Source organism: Artemia franciscana, chromosome 1, assembly GCF_032884065.1.
Source record: "Artemia franciscana chromosome 1, ASM3288406v1, whole genome shotgun sequence".
Lineage (NCBI taxonomy): Eukaryota > Metazoa > Arthropoda > Branchiopoda > Anostraca > Artemiidae > Artemia > Artemia franciscana.
In genome coordinates, this window is record NC_088863.1 from 18915285 (window position 1) to 18931621 (window position 16337).

The 16337-nt window shown below is 37.2% G+C and overlaps 2 protein-coding genes across 4 annotated transcripts in view; one reads left to right on the forward strand and one right to left on the reverse strand.

Moving 5' to 3' along the window:
- Window positions 1-16337, forward strand: part of LOC136026636 (RUN domain-containing protein 1-like) — a 169177-nt gene that overhangs the window by 8357 nt on the left and 144483 nt on the right. The gene's annotated exons all lie outside the window — the stretch shown is intronic.
- LOC136026612 (brefeldin A-inhibited guanine nucleotide-exchange protein 1-like) lies at window positions 4498-9987 on the reverse strand. Its single transcript, XM_065703338.1, has one exon. The coding sequence runs from the start codon at window positions 9976-9978 to the stop codon at window positions 4708-4710; it is 5271 nt and encodes a 1756-aa protein (XP_065559410.1). The 5' UTR covers window positions 9979-9987; the 3' UTR covers window positions 4498-4707.

Below are 16337 nucleotides of genomic sequence, written 5' to 3' on the forward strand. Positions count from 1 at the left end.
CATCGCTGTTTTGCTGTCTTTCCAGCAAGTGGTCCAATGAACATTAACTTAGCATGGTTTTCAAACTTCGTCCATTTGGATTCTAGATTATCTGAGCTCCAGTTGATCCTAGGCGTTTCTGCATCCATCCCACTTCTGACACCATGTAATGTTCGCGTCGGATGGTGTGAAGTCTATTTATTCAAAACCCAAGCACCTATAAAAAACAACAACAATAAGCTGGGGGTAAATAAGCAACGCGCACACTAAACAATTTGTAAGCAAGCATTACTGCAAGGGTCTTCCTTACCCTGGTCTATGAGTCATGTGTATAAAAATGTTCTCTTCAAAATCAATCCTGGCCATTTTTGAAACTATTCAAGGTTTTTAGAGTTTGCAACTATTTCTGGGAGTGATATCCAGTCAGCCACTGCTTGGACACTCCAAAAATTGGCCCTTGATTGAATTACTGCAATATGTCTGAATATTTTTTCTTGGTGTCCTCTTGTATTTATGTTTGAAGTGTGAAAATACTTCTGGAAAGCGTTACAAGGGGGGGGGGGTGTATTAAAAATTATTTTATGGGGGTTTTCATAAAATGATTTAAATTGTAAGGGGTTTATTATCAGTATAACATATGAAAGATTCGAATTAAGATGACGTCATAGGAGTTAAATAAGTGAGGGATTGGAACTGAGGAACTCTGTTAATAATGCCCAATATTTATGGTATAGAATCATCTTAGATTCATAGAATCATCTTAGACTATAGATTCCCTTCAGAGCATTCCTAAAGACCACAAGAATTATACCTGGTGTCTGGATTCACAAACAAGAACAATATAATAATATACAATGAATTTTAATTACAATATGAAATTACGATTTTATTTGTGTCAAAAACATATTTTTGACAAATATTTATGTTCCATTAACATTTCTGTTATTGCAAATCTAGAAAAAAACAGTGTTGCCAATAATTCTGAGCAGCATTTAAGATGGTGTAATACACGTTTTGGTAGTCTTAAGTTTCAAGAAAACCCATCCATATTCATCCTAGGAACCACAAGTTGCACTAAAATCACCTAATTTTAGTGACAGTATTATAAAGTTAAAAGTCTTAATCTTCTCTTTATCTATCAAAATAATGGAATAATATGTATAGACTAACATCATCTATAACAAAGATTATTGGAGTTCCCTCTAATGTCATATCTTCTTTTAGTTTTTATAATTTAGGGCAAGCTTAAATTTAGATGACCATAATTCAGCAGTATCCTTAATATCACTAACCTCTTGCAGGAGATCCTGTGCTTGGATAGCTTTCAGTACGTTTTTCTTGCTGGTTTCTTGGATTTTATCTCCCCAGAAGTAATTTATTGAGCATGAAATAGGCTTTCTTAAAGTTGAATATAATTTTGAATTCACTTACACTTCCAAAGTATTTGTCCAACAGCTCAACATAGCAATGTATAATATCTAATGTAATCAGCTTATTTTCTGACTGTTCAATGCTGCAGCAAAAATAGAGACTTGCATATCTTTTATAAACAATTTTCAAATCTTTCCATTCCAGAAAACTGTACATTTTTGGTTTTCTTGCAAGTATGGTGTTAACCAATTCTCTTGTTATCTTTTTCTTCACCTTATCAGGATGAGCAACCCAATGGAAACTTTGAGATAGCCATTTGGTTCAACATCAAACAGTTTGTGGTAACAAACTGTAGTAAGGAGCGGCCCGGCTCAATAGTAACCAAAACTCAAAAAATGGAATTTTGATACCAATAGTTACATCAAAAGAATCGCATTTTGATGCTGATTTTAAATATACAAGTTTCATCAAGATCAGTTATACCCATCAAAAGTTACGAGCCTGAAAAATTTTTCCTCATTTTAGAAAATAGGGGGAAACACCCCCTAAAAGTCATACAATCTTAACGAAAAACACACCATCAGATGCAGCGTATCAGAGCGTATCAACCTTGATGTAGAAGCTTCAAGCTCCTGTCTACAAAAATGTGGAATTTCGCACTTTTTTGCCAGAAGACAGATCACGGATGCATGTTTATTTATTTTTTATTTTATTTTTTCAGGGGTGATTGTATCGACTGATTGGTCCTAGAATGTCGCGAGAGGGCTCATTCTAACGGAAATTAAAAGTTCTAGTGCCCTTTTTAAGTGACCAAAAATTGGAGGGCACCTAGGCCCCCTCCCACGCTCATTATTTCCCAAAAGTCTGCGAATCAAAATTCTGAGATATCAATTTTATTCACCATGGTCGAAAAACCCAATAACTATGTCTTTAGGGACGACTTACTCCCCCGCAGTCCCCGTGGGAGGGGCTGCAAGTTGCAAACTTTGACCTGTGTTTACATATAGTAATGGTTACTGGGAAGTGTACAGACGTTTTCAGGGGATTTTTTTTTGGGTTAGGGGGGAGAGTTGAAGGGGGGGGGGGGTTACGTGGGAGTATATTTCCATGGAGAAACTTCTCATGGGGAAAGAGAATTTCAATGAAGGGGGCGCAGGATTTTCTAGCATTATTAAAAAAAAACAATGAAAAAATAAATATGAAAAGTTTTTTCTACTGAAAGTAAGTAGCAGCATTAAAGCTTAAAACGAGCAAAAATTATTACGCATATGAGGGGTTTACCTCCTCGTTGTGCCTCACTCTTTACGCTAAAGTATTTTTAGTAATTTCAACTATTTATTCCATGGCCTTTGTGATTTAGAGGTCATTCTTAACGAATTGGGACAAAATCTAAGCTTTAGTGTAAAGAGCGCGGTATCGACGAGGGTTGAACCCCCTCATATACGCAATAAAAACATAAGAGTATAGAAGTTCGTTACGTAAGTTACGAATATTTTTTACCAATGAAAGCGTTTGTAAAAAATTAAAAATTCTAGTTGCTTTTTTAAGTAATCAAAAACTTGGAGGGCAACTAGGCCTCCTCTCTCGCTCCTTTTTTCTCAAAATCTTCCGATTAATTGCAATTAATTAATATACAAATTTCGTTTTAATTATTTATGTGCGGAGAGCCAAGATAAAACATGCATTAATTCATAAACGTCCAGAAATTAAGTAAAAAAAACGAGTTTTTTTAAATGAAAGTAAGGAGCAACATTAAAACTTAAAAGGAACAGAAATTCCTCCGTATATGAAAGGGGCTTCTCCTCCTCAACGCCCCGCTCTTTACGCTAAAGTTGCTAACTGTTTTAAAAATAGAGTTAAGAGAAAGAGTCAAACTTTAGCGTAAAGAGCGAGGCGTTGAGGAGGAAAAGCCCCTTTCATATACAGAGCAATTTCTGTTCGTTTTAAGTTATAATGTTGCTCCTTACTTTCATTAAAAAAACTAGTTTTTTTATTTAATTGTACTTGAAATATCCAATGACTATGCCTCTGAGGATGGCATGACCCCCCCCCGCCCACGGTCCCTGGGGAAAGGGCTGTACATTATACAATTTACCCATTGTTTACATATAGTGTTTTCTTTGGAGAAATATATGGGAATTTTTAGGGGAAAATTCCATGCAGGCGGGGGAGGAATCTTCCACAGGGATAGTTTTCCTTGGGGGAGATAGCTTCTAGGAGGAATTTACGCAAGGGGAGGATGGGGATTTCTTGGCATGCTTTGAAAAACTGTCAGACATTAAATAACACAAACGAGTTTTTTCAACGGAAAGTAAGGAGCAACATTAAAACTCAAACCAAACAGAATCACTCTGCATATAAGGAGTAGGAGCTTCTGCTTCCTCATCTCTTGCTCTTTATACTAAACTTTGACTTCTTCTACAAGTCCTTAAGAACAACTTCTGAAAGACAAGAGCCATTGAATTTAAATGAGAAGTATTTTTACAGAACATTAAGACTCTAGCATAAAGAGCAAGGGATGAGGAAGGGCTTCCCCCTCCCTATACGTGGAACAGTTTTTGCTTCTCTCAAGTTTCAATGTTGCTCCCCGCCTTCAGTCGAAACAACTCGTTTTTTTGTTTAATTAATAATAATCATTAAAGTATTTACAAATTGTCATATCATTTGTAACTCCAAGCTGAGCCTAAATAATAAACCACGGTAGTCTCTTACAGTGTTGAACCTTCGTTTCTTTGAGTATAGACTGTTACTGAACCAGAACCAGAAAACTGGAGAATTGAACAATCATTTGAATCTCAATGCTTATTCAATTTTTAACACAAATTTTGGTGTTGAAGGCCATTAGATTCCGTCTAATGTCCTAGTCTACTTGAAAATAGAAAGGCAAAGGGACAGTACAAAGCACTGCAGTTTTTCTATATTTCCTTAAAGGAGCAGACAATACATAAATTATGTAATTTATGAATGAAATTCTGTAATTTATGGAGGAAATTATTTGATTATGTAATTAATGGTCGAAATTATGTAATTTATGGACGAAAAAACAATCGATAAGCTGACCGACTGATCGACCAAACTGTCACAATTGCCCCAAATATTTTTGGTAGAGATGACCTTGATTAGACCCACTTTGGAGTAGAGCCCCTCTTAACCACACCAATGTTTATAAGAGTCATGTAAACTCAGCTCTGGATATAGTTATTATAAATGCATGGTGTAATTTGATTGAGCACCAAGCAGTGCTTGAGAGAGGAAAGCATTGAATCACTAGTGAGTTTCCACTCAAATAATAATAAATTTTTTTTTTCCAAAAACAACTGCTCAATTACAGCACGGATCTGGCACCTAATTCGATCATCAATTGGGACTAGATGAATTAGGAAGATAACTTTCACTGTTACTGCTATAGTTAATACCGAACACTGGTCCAATACGAAGAAAGATTCGTCGCACCACTGATTGAAGCTCGGGTTTCAGATCACTGGACATGATGTTGCACAAGAGAGGATACCAATGTGAAATATGAGTGCAAAACCTTTCGTCATTCAAATTATGAACTCGTGTTAGAAACCTGAACATTAAACTAACCCACAACTCTTTCTGGGCATCACTCTTGAGCATTAAAAAATGTGACAGAGCATCTTTTCCAATTTCTGTTAGTGTTATTTCAACCTCTGGCCATGTATCTTGTCTACTTTGATCTCTGTATAGTTGGAATAGGATCCGAAAAATACAATCTATGCTAAGGGTTTCTTGTTTTAGTATATTTGGACAGACGTTCCCTTTGAAGCCTGCTTTCCACAGAAGATTCCTCTGTTCCTCATTCAAGTTAAAGTCTCTTGCAAAGTAGTGGGATTCCTTTAAGATATCTAATAGTTGAAATATGTGACTTGATGAAATATGAGAATAAATTCCTTGATCTTGATTGAAGCTACAATAATGTAAACTGCTTGATTCCAGGGATATTGAATCACCCTGTGACAGTGCGAGAGCTTCAGCATCTTCCTTTTTAGCAGTTGCAGGGAAGAATACAATATTTTCAATTGTAGTTATCAGTTCCAGTTGTACAACACATTGGATCTGCAAAGCAGAAAATATCCTCTGATCTGATGTAATTGGCCTACTCAATCTACTGGAATTAGATGATAACGAATTGATGCTATGAGTACTGGGAAACCTTCTGAGACTTATGTGACCAGATTCTCGTCGCTCCGTCGTTTCTTCCAGATCTAGATAGTCACCAGGCTGCCATGTAATCAGCTGTCTTGGCAAAGTGGAGTTGAAAATGTCCATGAGGCATCGACACGTCTTTGACCAGATTTCATCAGTAAATTTGCGACCATTGGATATAATTAAACGCTCTAGACAATTCGAACCCGATCGTGCAAGTTCTTCATTATCTTGTTGAACACACCATTTCAGCTGTGAATAAATGTCATCAAGAAGTAAACCTCCTAGGATGTCAAAATATTGCGTCACAACATCAACCATCAACCATGTTGTCATCCACTCATTTTTCTCTGTTTGTTGTTCTGGTAACTTTATATTGTCAAGTATTCTAAATAAAATTTGAAACAAGTCCTGCCACCAGTGAGATTTGAAATTTCTGCCATAAGTCTTGACAACTTTGAAAAGTATGATAAGACCATGACTTCTTACATCAAGCTTACAGCGGGTTATAATACAGTTTAGTTCAAATAAGATTGGGAACCAGCCCCTAACCCATACTCTATCTTCTTTGTTGACAGTCATATCCTCTATGTTGTGCTCTCTGAATAACTGGGGCATTTCATCAACATGCTTACAACACTGACGAATAAGTTGAATGGCTTCCATACTGGTGTCTAGGAAACTAGAATTACAAGCAAATTCTGAGAGGCACTTAATGGCATCCTGAAAGCTATCAATCATCACAGCAAACTGTTGCTCATACAGCTGACCTATTATTTTGCCAGTAGTTTGGAATGCTAGTTCCACAATTGCTTTGTCTTGATCGGATGCGGCAATATGAAACACAGAGAAGATGTTTTTCCATCCCGATTTTATATTCTTGGCTTGGGAATTGACCATTTGAGCAATACAGAGGACTACCATGTGGCGTATAGCTGGAGACTTGTTCTTTTTCATTATATGCTCAAAGGGTCGCAAAAAATCTTTTTGAAATCTAAAATTGGACAATTCTCCTTTTTCAATGAATTTCATGGCAAGCTGACGCAATGAGTCCAATGAAAACACTGCAATGTCCTCGTTCGGGGAACAGCCTACTTTGTCGAAATGATCACCCAAGATTTCCCAGATTCGAGACCATTGTAGCCTAATTCTTCCCATGTTGTAGTAAGAAATTTCAACTAGTTTTTGAAGACTAAATATACGAGGATGTGTTGGATGGTTCAACTCATCTATTGACACTTGACACAATGCTTTAACAAATTCTACGATTGCATCTCCACCTAATCTAGTTGAGCAGGTAAATATTCTATCAACATCTACAACAATGCTCTGTGAACTTGTTTCATTTATCGACCGTTTAAAGCCAGGTTCAAGAGAATTCATACCCATCCACGCCAAATCTGATAAACGGAAACTGGAAGGAGAATTAGGAGACCCAAAGTTTGTCAACTGATTGTTGATATTGTTGTAAGCTGTAATATATTGCGGTCTAACTCCAGTTCCTATTAGCTGGGCCAATTCTAGCTGAGATATACATTTCAAAATATCCATCCACGATTTTCCAAGATAATTACCGTCTGTATGGGCTACAGTAATTAGCATTTTAATGGTGTCGATGTTTTTTGCCTTTAGCTTGGATATTGGTGAATTGGCAGTCAATAATGTAAATCTTGCCAAGGCTTGGACATATGCGTCACGTTCCAACTCCATGTGAAATATGCAAGCAATTCGTACTGAGCACCTAATGCCATCCAGACAAAGGGTCGCTACTTCTGGGTCATCGCAATCTTGCAACCCAACCATGAACGCAGCTAAGAATGGGGTCCATGCCAGCTTGAACATTGGTCGAACGTGTTCAAGATGTTTAGCAGTAGTAAATGGAGCCTGAACGTGACTAACTGACTCCATTAACTGTCGAGCTGTAGAAGACAATACCTCCATTTCAACATTCCAAAGAAGTCTCTTCTGCTTCTGACTAGTCGTTCCTGTTCTCATGCCTGATTTGGTTACTTTACTATTTGCTGACGCCCTCATCTTTATCTCATTTCCAGCAATTTGATCATAGATGGCAGACAAGAACTCCTCTGGTAGATCTTTTGAATCATTAATTCCTTTATTCATTTTAATATATTGAGCCTTCGTCATCTTTGTTTTTACCGGTGGACTGTGAAGATCTGTAGTAAGCATAATTATTGAAAAAGCCAGGACATAAGCGGTATCAGCACTTGCGAAAATGCCAGACTGATTGCATTGAAAGTATCTGGATGCGAATTTTTCCATAAGTCTATCGATCTTCTGAGCTTCTCCTGGCAGACGGAAGCCTTCCAAAAAGCATCTCAGGGCAGCTACAATATCTTTCCCATTAAAATCCATCAGATCCACATAGGCGTGCATTATCTGAACGTTTGACTTATCAGGATCTCCAAGAAAATTTCCAACTACTGCCTTATCTGGCCGTTCGTCATTGAGAAGAAAAGATGCTATATCTTCAGCCCGGTTGCCAAGTAGACCATTTTCTTGTAAGTACGTTATACCTTTTTTCGGTTTTCTGTTAAATATATCAATACCCTGCTCCCAAATATCTTTTTGGTGCTTTAGAACCTCAAACTGCTCAGGATTGTCCTCTTTTCCCTGAAGGGCTGCATTTGGAGAACTAGCTGAACTAGACAAAGAATTCACACTTCCATTTGATACCATTGTATTTTTCCCAGAGTCCTCGGAAACATCCTTGTTCTTACTTTCAGCACCGAGATTTGAAAGAGCATGGCTATTGACGTACAATTCTCTGCTCCACTCTACCATACGTTTGAGGATTGAAACTAGGCACTCCAAAGCTTTAATTCGTAATGCTTTTTTTTGATTAGGAGTAGCACCAATGCTGACTGAATGTTGATCCTGAACAATATTTGACAATGCATTCACAAGTCTTTCGTAAATATTAGCAGCAGCCAAATCACAGTCATAGTTAACATAGATGTCAACAACACACTGAGCATCAGCACAGATTCGAGTTAAGGCGTTGATCACCAGCCATTTGTGTTCAAAGCTACTACTGGTTGTCTCCAATATGCTAAGAAATATCTCACGAAAAAATACCTCGATTTGGGCTTTTAGATGCATCTTAAAGTTAGCTAACAGTGACCGAAAAATTTCCAATGATAGTTGAAAAACCTCTGGTACATGAGAGGTTCCGTTTTTGCTTAATGCCACGCATAAATACTGGCGGATAGCAGTTACAAAAACGGGATGGGATTTGAATACATTACCAGCTTGCTGAATAACACCTAATAGCAGTTCCATTGCTAAAATCTCGGAGCGCATCCAGTTCCTTGGGTCTACATATCCTTCAGTCACTTGCTTCATTGACAATTTACAGAGGGAGCGGAAAACTAAATATGCATCCCTCTGCAATATATGACCAAAGTATAAACCACTACAATCGTCTTCTGTCTGTTTGCTGAAGTTTTCTTCAGAGGGAATTCTTCCAACGTTTGACACTTTATCAGATTTGACATTCGCAGTAAGGCTCTTTTGTATTGCAGTCTCAACTAATTCATTAACTAAAGCCTCTGCCATGGTCACTGTTTCAGTCACAATTTGTTCTGCTTCAACATTTGTCACAGAATCAGGAAATGCCTCTTGTTCACCATTTAATAGCGTTACTTTTGCAATTTCTTCGGTTTCTTCTTTTAGTTCGACTTCATTTTCACTGGAATTTGGATTTCCTTCTTCCACTTGTTTTGTTTCACTTTGATCGCTTAGATTAGTTGAAGAGGACTGTTTGTTAATTGTTTTTTGGCCCCCTTTGTTTATAACTGGTGCATTATAATGACGTGCTGCTTCTTCAATTGCTTGATTCTCCATCCTTTGAAAGATGACACTCAGCATCTGTGTCAGGGTAGCTTTTGCTGTTTTCTGGTTGACAATATTCTTACTTGCCAAATAGATATCATAGCAGGTTTTCACGGATATTAGCACAGTTTTTCCGTAGACTTCAACATGCTGGGATGTCATTATAGTCAATAGAGCCTTAATAATTTGCAGCTGTACTCCTTCATCTGTTTGAGTACCAGTAAAACAATTGCAGATGGTTTCAACCAAACGATCAATAAGTCTTCGGGACTTGTTTCTTTGGTCTATTTCATTTCCAGTCAGGTGACCATGGGCAATGAGCTTTTGGAGGCAGTCCATGGCTGAAACCATGATTCTTGGTGTTTTCGACTGACATCCAAATTCAAATGGAGTCACATATTTTTCCACACTCATAACATTCCCAGCTTCATTTCGAGGAAGAGGTAAGGCTGCTGAAGTAGCATTTTCACCTTGATGGATTTTTCCAGCTTGGATTTCTGCTCTGATACTCTCTAATGATGATTCACATGCTTTCAATTGTGAATTGTATGATTTTTCAATTTCTCTTTCTTCTAGAATTTTTTCAAGGCCTCTGACAATAAACATTTCTCTTGAATAAGGGGCTAGTATCATCATCCAATTTGATGCATCTATTTTGCTTGTATATTATAAAACGTTAAACATCCCAGGTTTAATCAACTACGAAATTAAAATTGATGGCAAATGTCCATAAAATGAAATCAGGAACGGCAGAAATGTCCCTCCACACTAATTTTTTTGCTATCTCTACAAAAAATTAAAATAATAAAAGACTAAACGGATACAGGGATAAACGGATATGGGGTCTTTCAGTTCTAATCCCTCACTTATTTAACTCCCATGACGTCATCTTGAGTTGAATCTCTCATAAGTTATATCGACAATAAAACGCCCCTTGTAACCTAAATCATCTCAAGAAAATCCTCATAACATAAATGTACAATAATCCCCCCCCCCATAACAAAAGACAGTTTCTCCAGGTTATGGTGAATTTTTATTGGCTGACTTATTTTCTATGGCTTGTTGATGATGCTTGTTTACCATTAAATTAATATTAAGAAAGAGTCAACATATAGAAAAATCATTGAGAGTATATGATTTGGGATATAAATTATCTCATTAGGGGTGGGGGGGGGGGGTTCTGGGTGGAGTATGGGTTCTAATTTTGTGGTTTCCCCCTGCAGAAGGAAACATCATCAGTGTCAAACAGAAACCAGAGATCTCCCTTTTTCAAAATTTTTCAGGAGATGAAAAAATATTAACTGTTTTGCTTTAGCAGTTGTGCTTTTGAAACCTTTACATTAGATAGTCAAATTTTTATGGCACATCCAATTGAAAGAGCTAAAAACAGCTCAACTAAAGCAGTTCTGACTGAAAAGCCAATACTTAGTTTTTGCTTGACGTGGCAGAGTGCCAAATAGAAAACACTTATCTTAAACACTTATCCCTGCAAATCAGCTAGACTGTTGTTTTTAGGAAAACCCAGGAAGAACCCCTTAGGAAACTCAAATACAAGAAGTACAGGCTGTAAATCACTCAGAATTTGGTTGTCTCCCACTTCTTTGTCCTCATCAGTCTTAAGAAGGGTCTCTTTCACGCTTTTTCAAATTTTAAAACTTTTGTATTCACAATAGAATGGCTGTGCAATCACCTTCTTTTGGCAAAGGGCCAGAAGGTTTCTCTTGTTCACTTTCCAAACACAGATTTTTGCAATGTAAGCTGCCTTTAGTACTTAATTCCAGTGGCCAAATTTAGCTAACATTACATGTATTTCTACAAAATCAGTTTGGAATTCACAACTGATGAATTTCTTGTGAACTTTTCCCCTCAGTTTATAAGTAGAATTTTTGTTTGTTTGATTACCACATTGCAGATGAGGTAATGGTACCATGAGCTGCCTTCCAGTCTTTTATGTGTTTTAACATCAGAACCTCAACAATATAGGGAGCCGTATTTGTCATATCAGTTTGGAGTAGAGTCATCCATTGACTTTATCTGTACACTGTGATTCCTCTCATGTTATGTTCAACTGCAGAACGCATACCATCTAGAATCATTAGCAAATGACCCAAAAGAAGGAAAGTTGTCTCAATTATCTGTATGCTTTGACAATGCTGAAGTATTGAAAAGTTGTGGCTGTTTCTGTTTTGACCTCTGCAGCATTCTTTACAGTGTCTCTGCTATCGAATTCTTAAATTTGTTGCAAAAAGAAAAATTCCCATTAATTTTGCCCCTTGGTTTCCATTCTTCTGCTCCCAGAAGAAGGACTATCCATTCTTAGCCACACTCTTGGAAGCTGTAAAATCATAGCAATAATATTTTCAAGAAAGTCTAGTCAGACTTTCCTCTCTGTGTGTTGTTGTATATCATGACTGTAGAAGAACAACATTACTGGGATTCCACAGTAGAATCCCCCTGAAAGTAGCCCCTCCTGTGTCACTACTAAATCCCTCACTGATATAGATTATTGACCAACCAACAGAATTCAGGCACCAGCAACAACCCTCCTTGCTAGACTTAGTTGTGATAAACAACCCTGAATGAATCATTTCTACTTCCTATCACCCTGCAATTGGAAGCAGTGACCATATTTGTATCTTGACTTCGATACAGGTGAACTTCAAGAAAGAAAATAAAGTGAAAAAATGCTTTATAGATCATGAAATGATACAGCAGGACGTGTCAAAGATAAAATGGGAGAGTGAGGTTGACAATGGTAGCATAGAAAAAAGCTGGGAGGCATTTAAGACAGTAGTCCTATCTGCAGAAAACAAACATACCTGGGTATACTGGTTGCCTCTGCCAAAAACACTCTCCTTCCTACCCAAAGAAGTCTTAAGGACTAGAAGGAAGAAGAAAAGAGCATGGACCAAATATATAAATTGCAGATGTTATAACCAAGGCAAACGCAGCTGACACAAAGCAGAATCCAATGGGTTCCTGGTGCGATGTTTCAGCAGCTAATCCCTCTAGACACGATATCCCAGACCTCATGAAAGAGGATGACACAAAGACCTCAGAGGCTAAAGAATTTCAGATTTGCTCAACTCTAGCTTTGGTACAATTTTCTCCACTCAGCCAATAACTAACCTTCCACCCACTTTACCAGAGGAACCAATTGGAGAATCATTGTACACGACAATTATGAGTATAGAGAATGTTCTGAAAAGGCTGTAAAGACTGGATGCAAATAAAGCTGTTGGGACTGATTACCTACAACCCAGACTATTAAAAGAAGCAGCTGAACAAATTGATGACCCAATAGCAGTGATGTTTGGGATGTCACTCACTTCTAAAGTGCTCCCAAGTGACTGAAAGCATACCAACATCAAGCCCATCTTCAAGAAAGGGAGAAATGACCAAGTCAGTGATCATTGCCCTACAAGTCTTCCTTCTGTTAGCCTGGATTGAAGCCTTTCTTACTGGAAGAACTCAGAGGGTAGTAGTTTATGATGCCACCAGTAAAAATATGGATTCTGATGAATTTCCTGTCATTAGCGGAGTCCCAAAGGTATTGTCAATGATGAACTCAAGCTCCACAGCCACACACAAGCTGAAGTTGCTAAAACGAACCGAGCCCTAGAGCTCACGAAACAAACGTTTACCACCAGGAAGCTGTGTGTGGTCAAGAAGCTGTAAAAAGCTATTGTACGTCCAAACCTGGAATTTGGAATGCCCCTAGCATTTCCCCATTATAAATGAAAATTAAAGCACTCGAGAGTGTCCAAAGGCAAACAACAAAGCTCATACCGTCATCAGTTAGGTCAAATGTGCTGAAGATTTCTCTCCCTTGTTCGCCTGCCCAGATGAGAAGATATGCACATCGCTGTTTTGCTGTCTTTCCAGCAAGTGGTCCAATGAACATTAACTTAGCATGGTTTTCAAACTTCGTCCATTTGGATTCTAGATTATCTGAGCTCCAGTTGATCCTAGGCGTTTCTGCATCCATCCCACTTCTGACACCATGTAATGTTCGCGTCGGATGGTGTGAAGTCTATTTATTCAAAACCCAAGCACCTATAAAAAACAACAACAATAAGCTGGGGGTAAATAAGCAACGCGCACACTAAACAATTTGTAAGCAAGCATTACTGCAAGGGTCTTCCTTACCCTGGTCTATGAGTCATGTGTATAAAAATGTTCTCTTCAAAATCAATCCTGGCCATTTTTGAAACTATTCAAGGTTTTTAGAGTTTGCAACTATTTCTGGGAGTGATATCCAGTCAGCCACTGCTTGGACACTCCAAAAATTGGCCCTTGATTGAATTACTGCAATATGTCTGAATATTTTTTCTTGGTGTCCTCTTGTATTTATGTTTGAAGTGTGAAAATACTTCTGGAAAGCGTTACAAGGGGGGGGGGTGTATTAAAAATTATTTTATGGGGGTTTTCATAAAATGATTTAAATTGTAAGGGGTTTATTATCAGTATAACATATGAAAGATTCGAATTAAGATGACGTCATAGGAGTTAAATAAGTGAGGGATTGGAACTGAGGAACTCTGTTAATAATGCCCAATATTTATGGTATAGAATCATCTTAGATTCATAGAATCATCTTAGACTATAGATTCCCTTCAGAGCATTCCTAAAGACCACAAGAATTATACCTGGTGTCTGGATTCACAAACAAGAACAATATAATAATATACAATGAATTTTAATTACAATATGAAATTACGATTTTATTTGTGTCAAAAACATATTTTTGACAAATATTTATGTTCCATTAACATTTCTGTTATTGCAAATCTAGAAAAAAACAGTGTTGCCAATAATTCTGAGCAGCATTTAAGATGGTGTAATACACGTTTTGGTAGTCTTAAGTTTCAAGAAAACCCATCCATATTCATCCTAGGAACCACAAGTTGCACTAAAATCACCTTATTTTAGTGACAGTATTATAAAGTTAAAAGTCTTAATCTTCTCTTTATCTATCAAAATAATGGAATAATATGTATAGACTAACATCATCTATAACAAAGATTATTGGAGTTCCCTATAATGTCATATCTTCTTTTAGTGTTTATAATTTAGGGCAAGCTTAAATTTAGATGACCATAATTCAGCAGTATCCTTAATATCACTAACCTCTTGCAGGAGATCCTGTGCTTGGATAGCTTTCAGTACGTTTTTCTTGCTGGTTTCTTGGATTTTATCTCCCCAGAAGTAATTTATTGAGCATGAAATAGGCTTTCTTAAAGTTGAATATAATTTTGAATTCACTTACACTTCCAAAGTATTTGTCCAACAGCTCAACATAGCAATGTATAATATCTATTGTAATCAGCTTATTTTCTGACTGTTCAATGCTGCAGCAAAAATAGAGACTTGCATATCTTTTATAAACAATTTTCAAATCTTTCCATTCCAGAAAACTGTACATTTTTGGTTTTCTTGCAAGTATGGTGTTAACCAATTCTCTTGTTATCTTTTTCTTCACCTTATCAGGATGAGCAACCCAATGGAAACTTTGAGATAGCCATTTGGTTCAACATCAAACAGTTTGTGGTAACAAACTGTAGTAAGGAGCGACCCGGCTCAATAGTAACCAAAACTCAAAAAATGGAATTTTGATACCAATAGTTACATCAAAAGAATCGCATTTTGATGCTGATTTTAAATATACAAGTTTCATCAAGATCAGTTATACCCATCAAAAGTTACGAGCCTGAAAAATTTTTCCTCATTTTAGAAAATAGGGGGAAACACCCCCTAAAAGTCATACAATCTTAACGAAAAACACACCATCAGATGCAGCGTATCAGAGCGTATCAACCTTGATGTAGAAGCTTCAAGCTCCTGTCTACAAAAATGTGGAATTTCGCACTTTTTTGCCAGAAGACAGATCACGGATGCATGTTTATTTATTTTTTATTTTATTTTTTCAGGGGTGATTGTATCGACTGATTGGTCCTAGAATGTCGCGAGAGGGCTCATTCTAACGGAAATTAAAAGTTCTAGTGCCCTTTTTAAGTGACCAAAAATTGGAGGGCACCTAGGCCCCCTCCCACGCTCATTATTTCCCAAAAGTCTGCGGATCAAAATTCTGAGATATCAATTTTATTCACCATGGTCGAAAAACCCAATAACTATGTCTTTAGGGACGACTTACTCCCCCGCAGTCCCCGTGGGAGGGGCTGCAAGTTGCAAACTTTGACCTGTGTTTACATATAGTAATGGTTACTGGGAAGTGTACAGACGTTTTCAGGGGATTTTTTTTTGGGTTAGGGGGGAGAGTTGAAGGGGGGGGGGGGTTACGTGGGAGTATATTTCCATGGAGAAACTTCTCATGGGGAAAGAGAATTTCAATGAAGGGGGCGCAGGATTTTCTAGCATTATTTAAAAAAAACAATGAAAAAATAAATATGAAAAGTTTTTTCTACTGAAAGTAAGTAGCAGCATTAAAGCTTAAAACGAGCAAAAATTATTACGCATATAAGGGGTTTACCTCCTCGTTGTGCCTCACTCTTTACGCTAAAGTATTTTTAGTAATTTCAACTATTTATTCCATGGCCTTTGTGATTTAGAGGTCATTCTTAACGAATTGGGACAAAATCTAAGCTTTAGTGTAAAGAGCGCGGTATCGACGAGGGTTGAACCCCCTCATATACGCAATAAAAACATAAGAGTATAGAAGTTCGTTACGTAAGTTACGAATATTTTTTACCAATGAAAGCGTTTGTAAAAAATTAAAAATTCTAGTTGCTTTTTTAAGTAATCAAAAACTTGGAGGGCAACTAGGCCTCCTCTCTCGCTCCTTTTTTCTCAAAATCTTCCGATTAATTGCAATTAATTAATATACAAATTTCGTTTTAATTATTTATGTGCGGAGAGCCAAGATAAAACATGCATTAATTCATAAACGTCCAGAAATTAAGTAAAAAAAACGAGTTTTTTTAAATGAAAGTAAGGAGCAACATTAA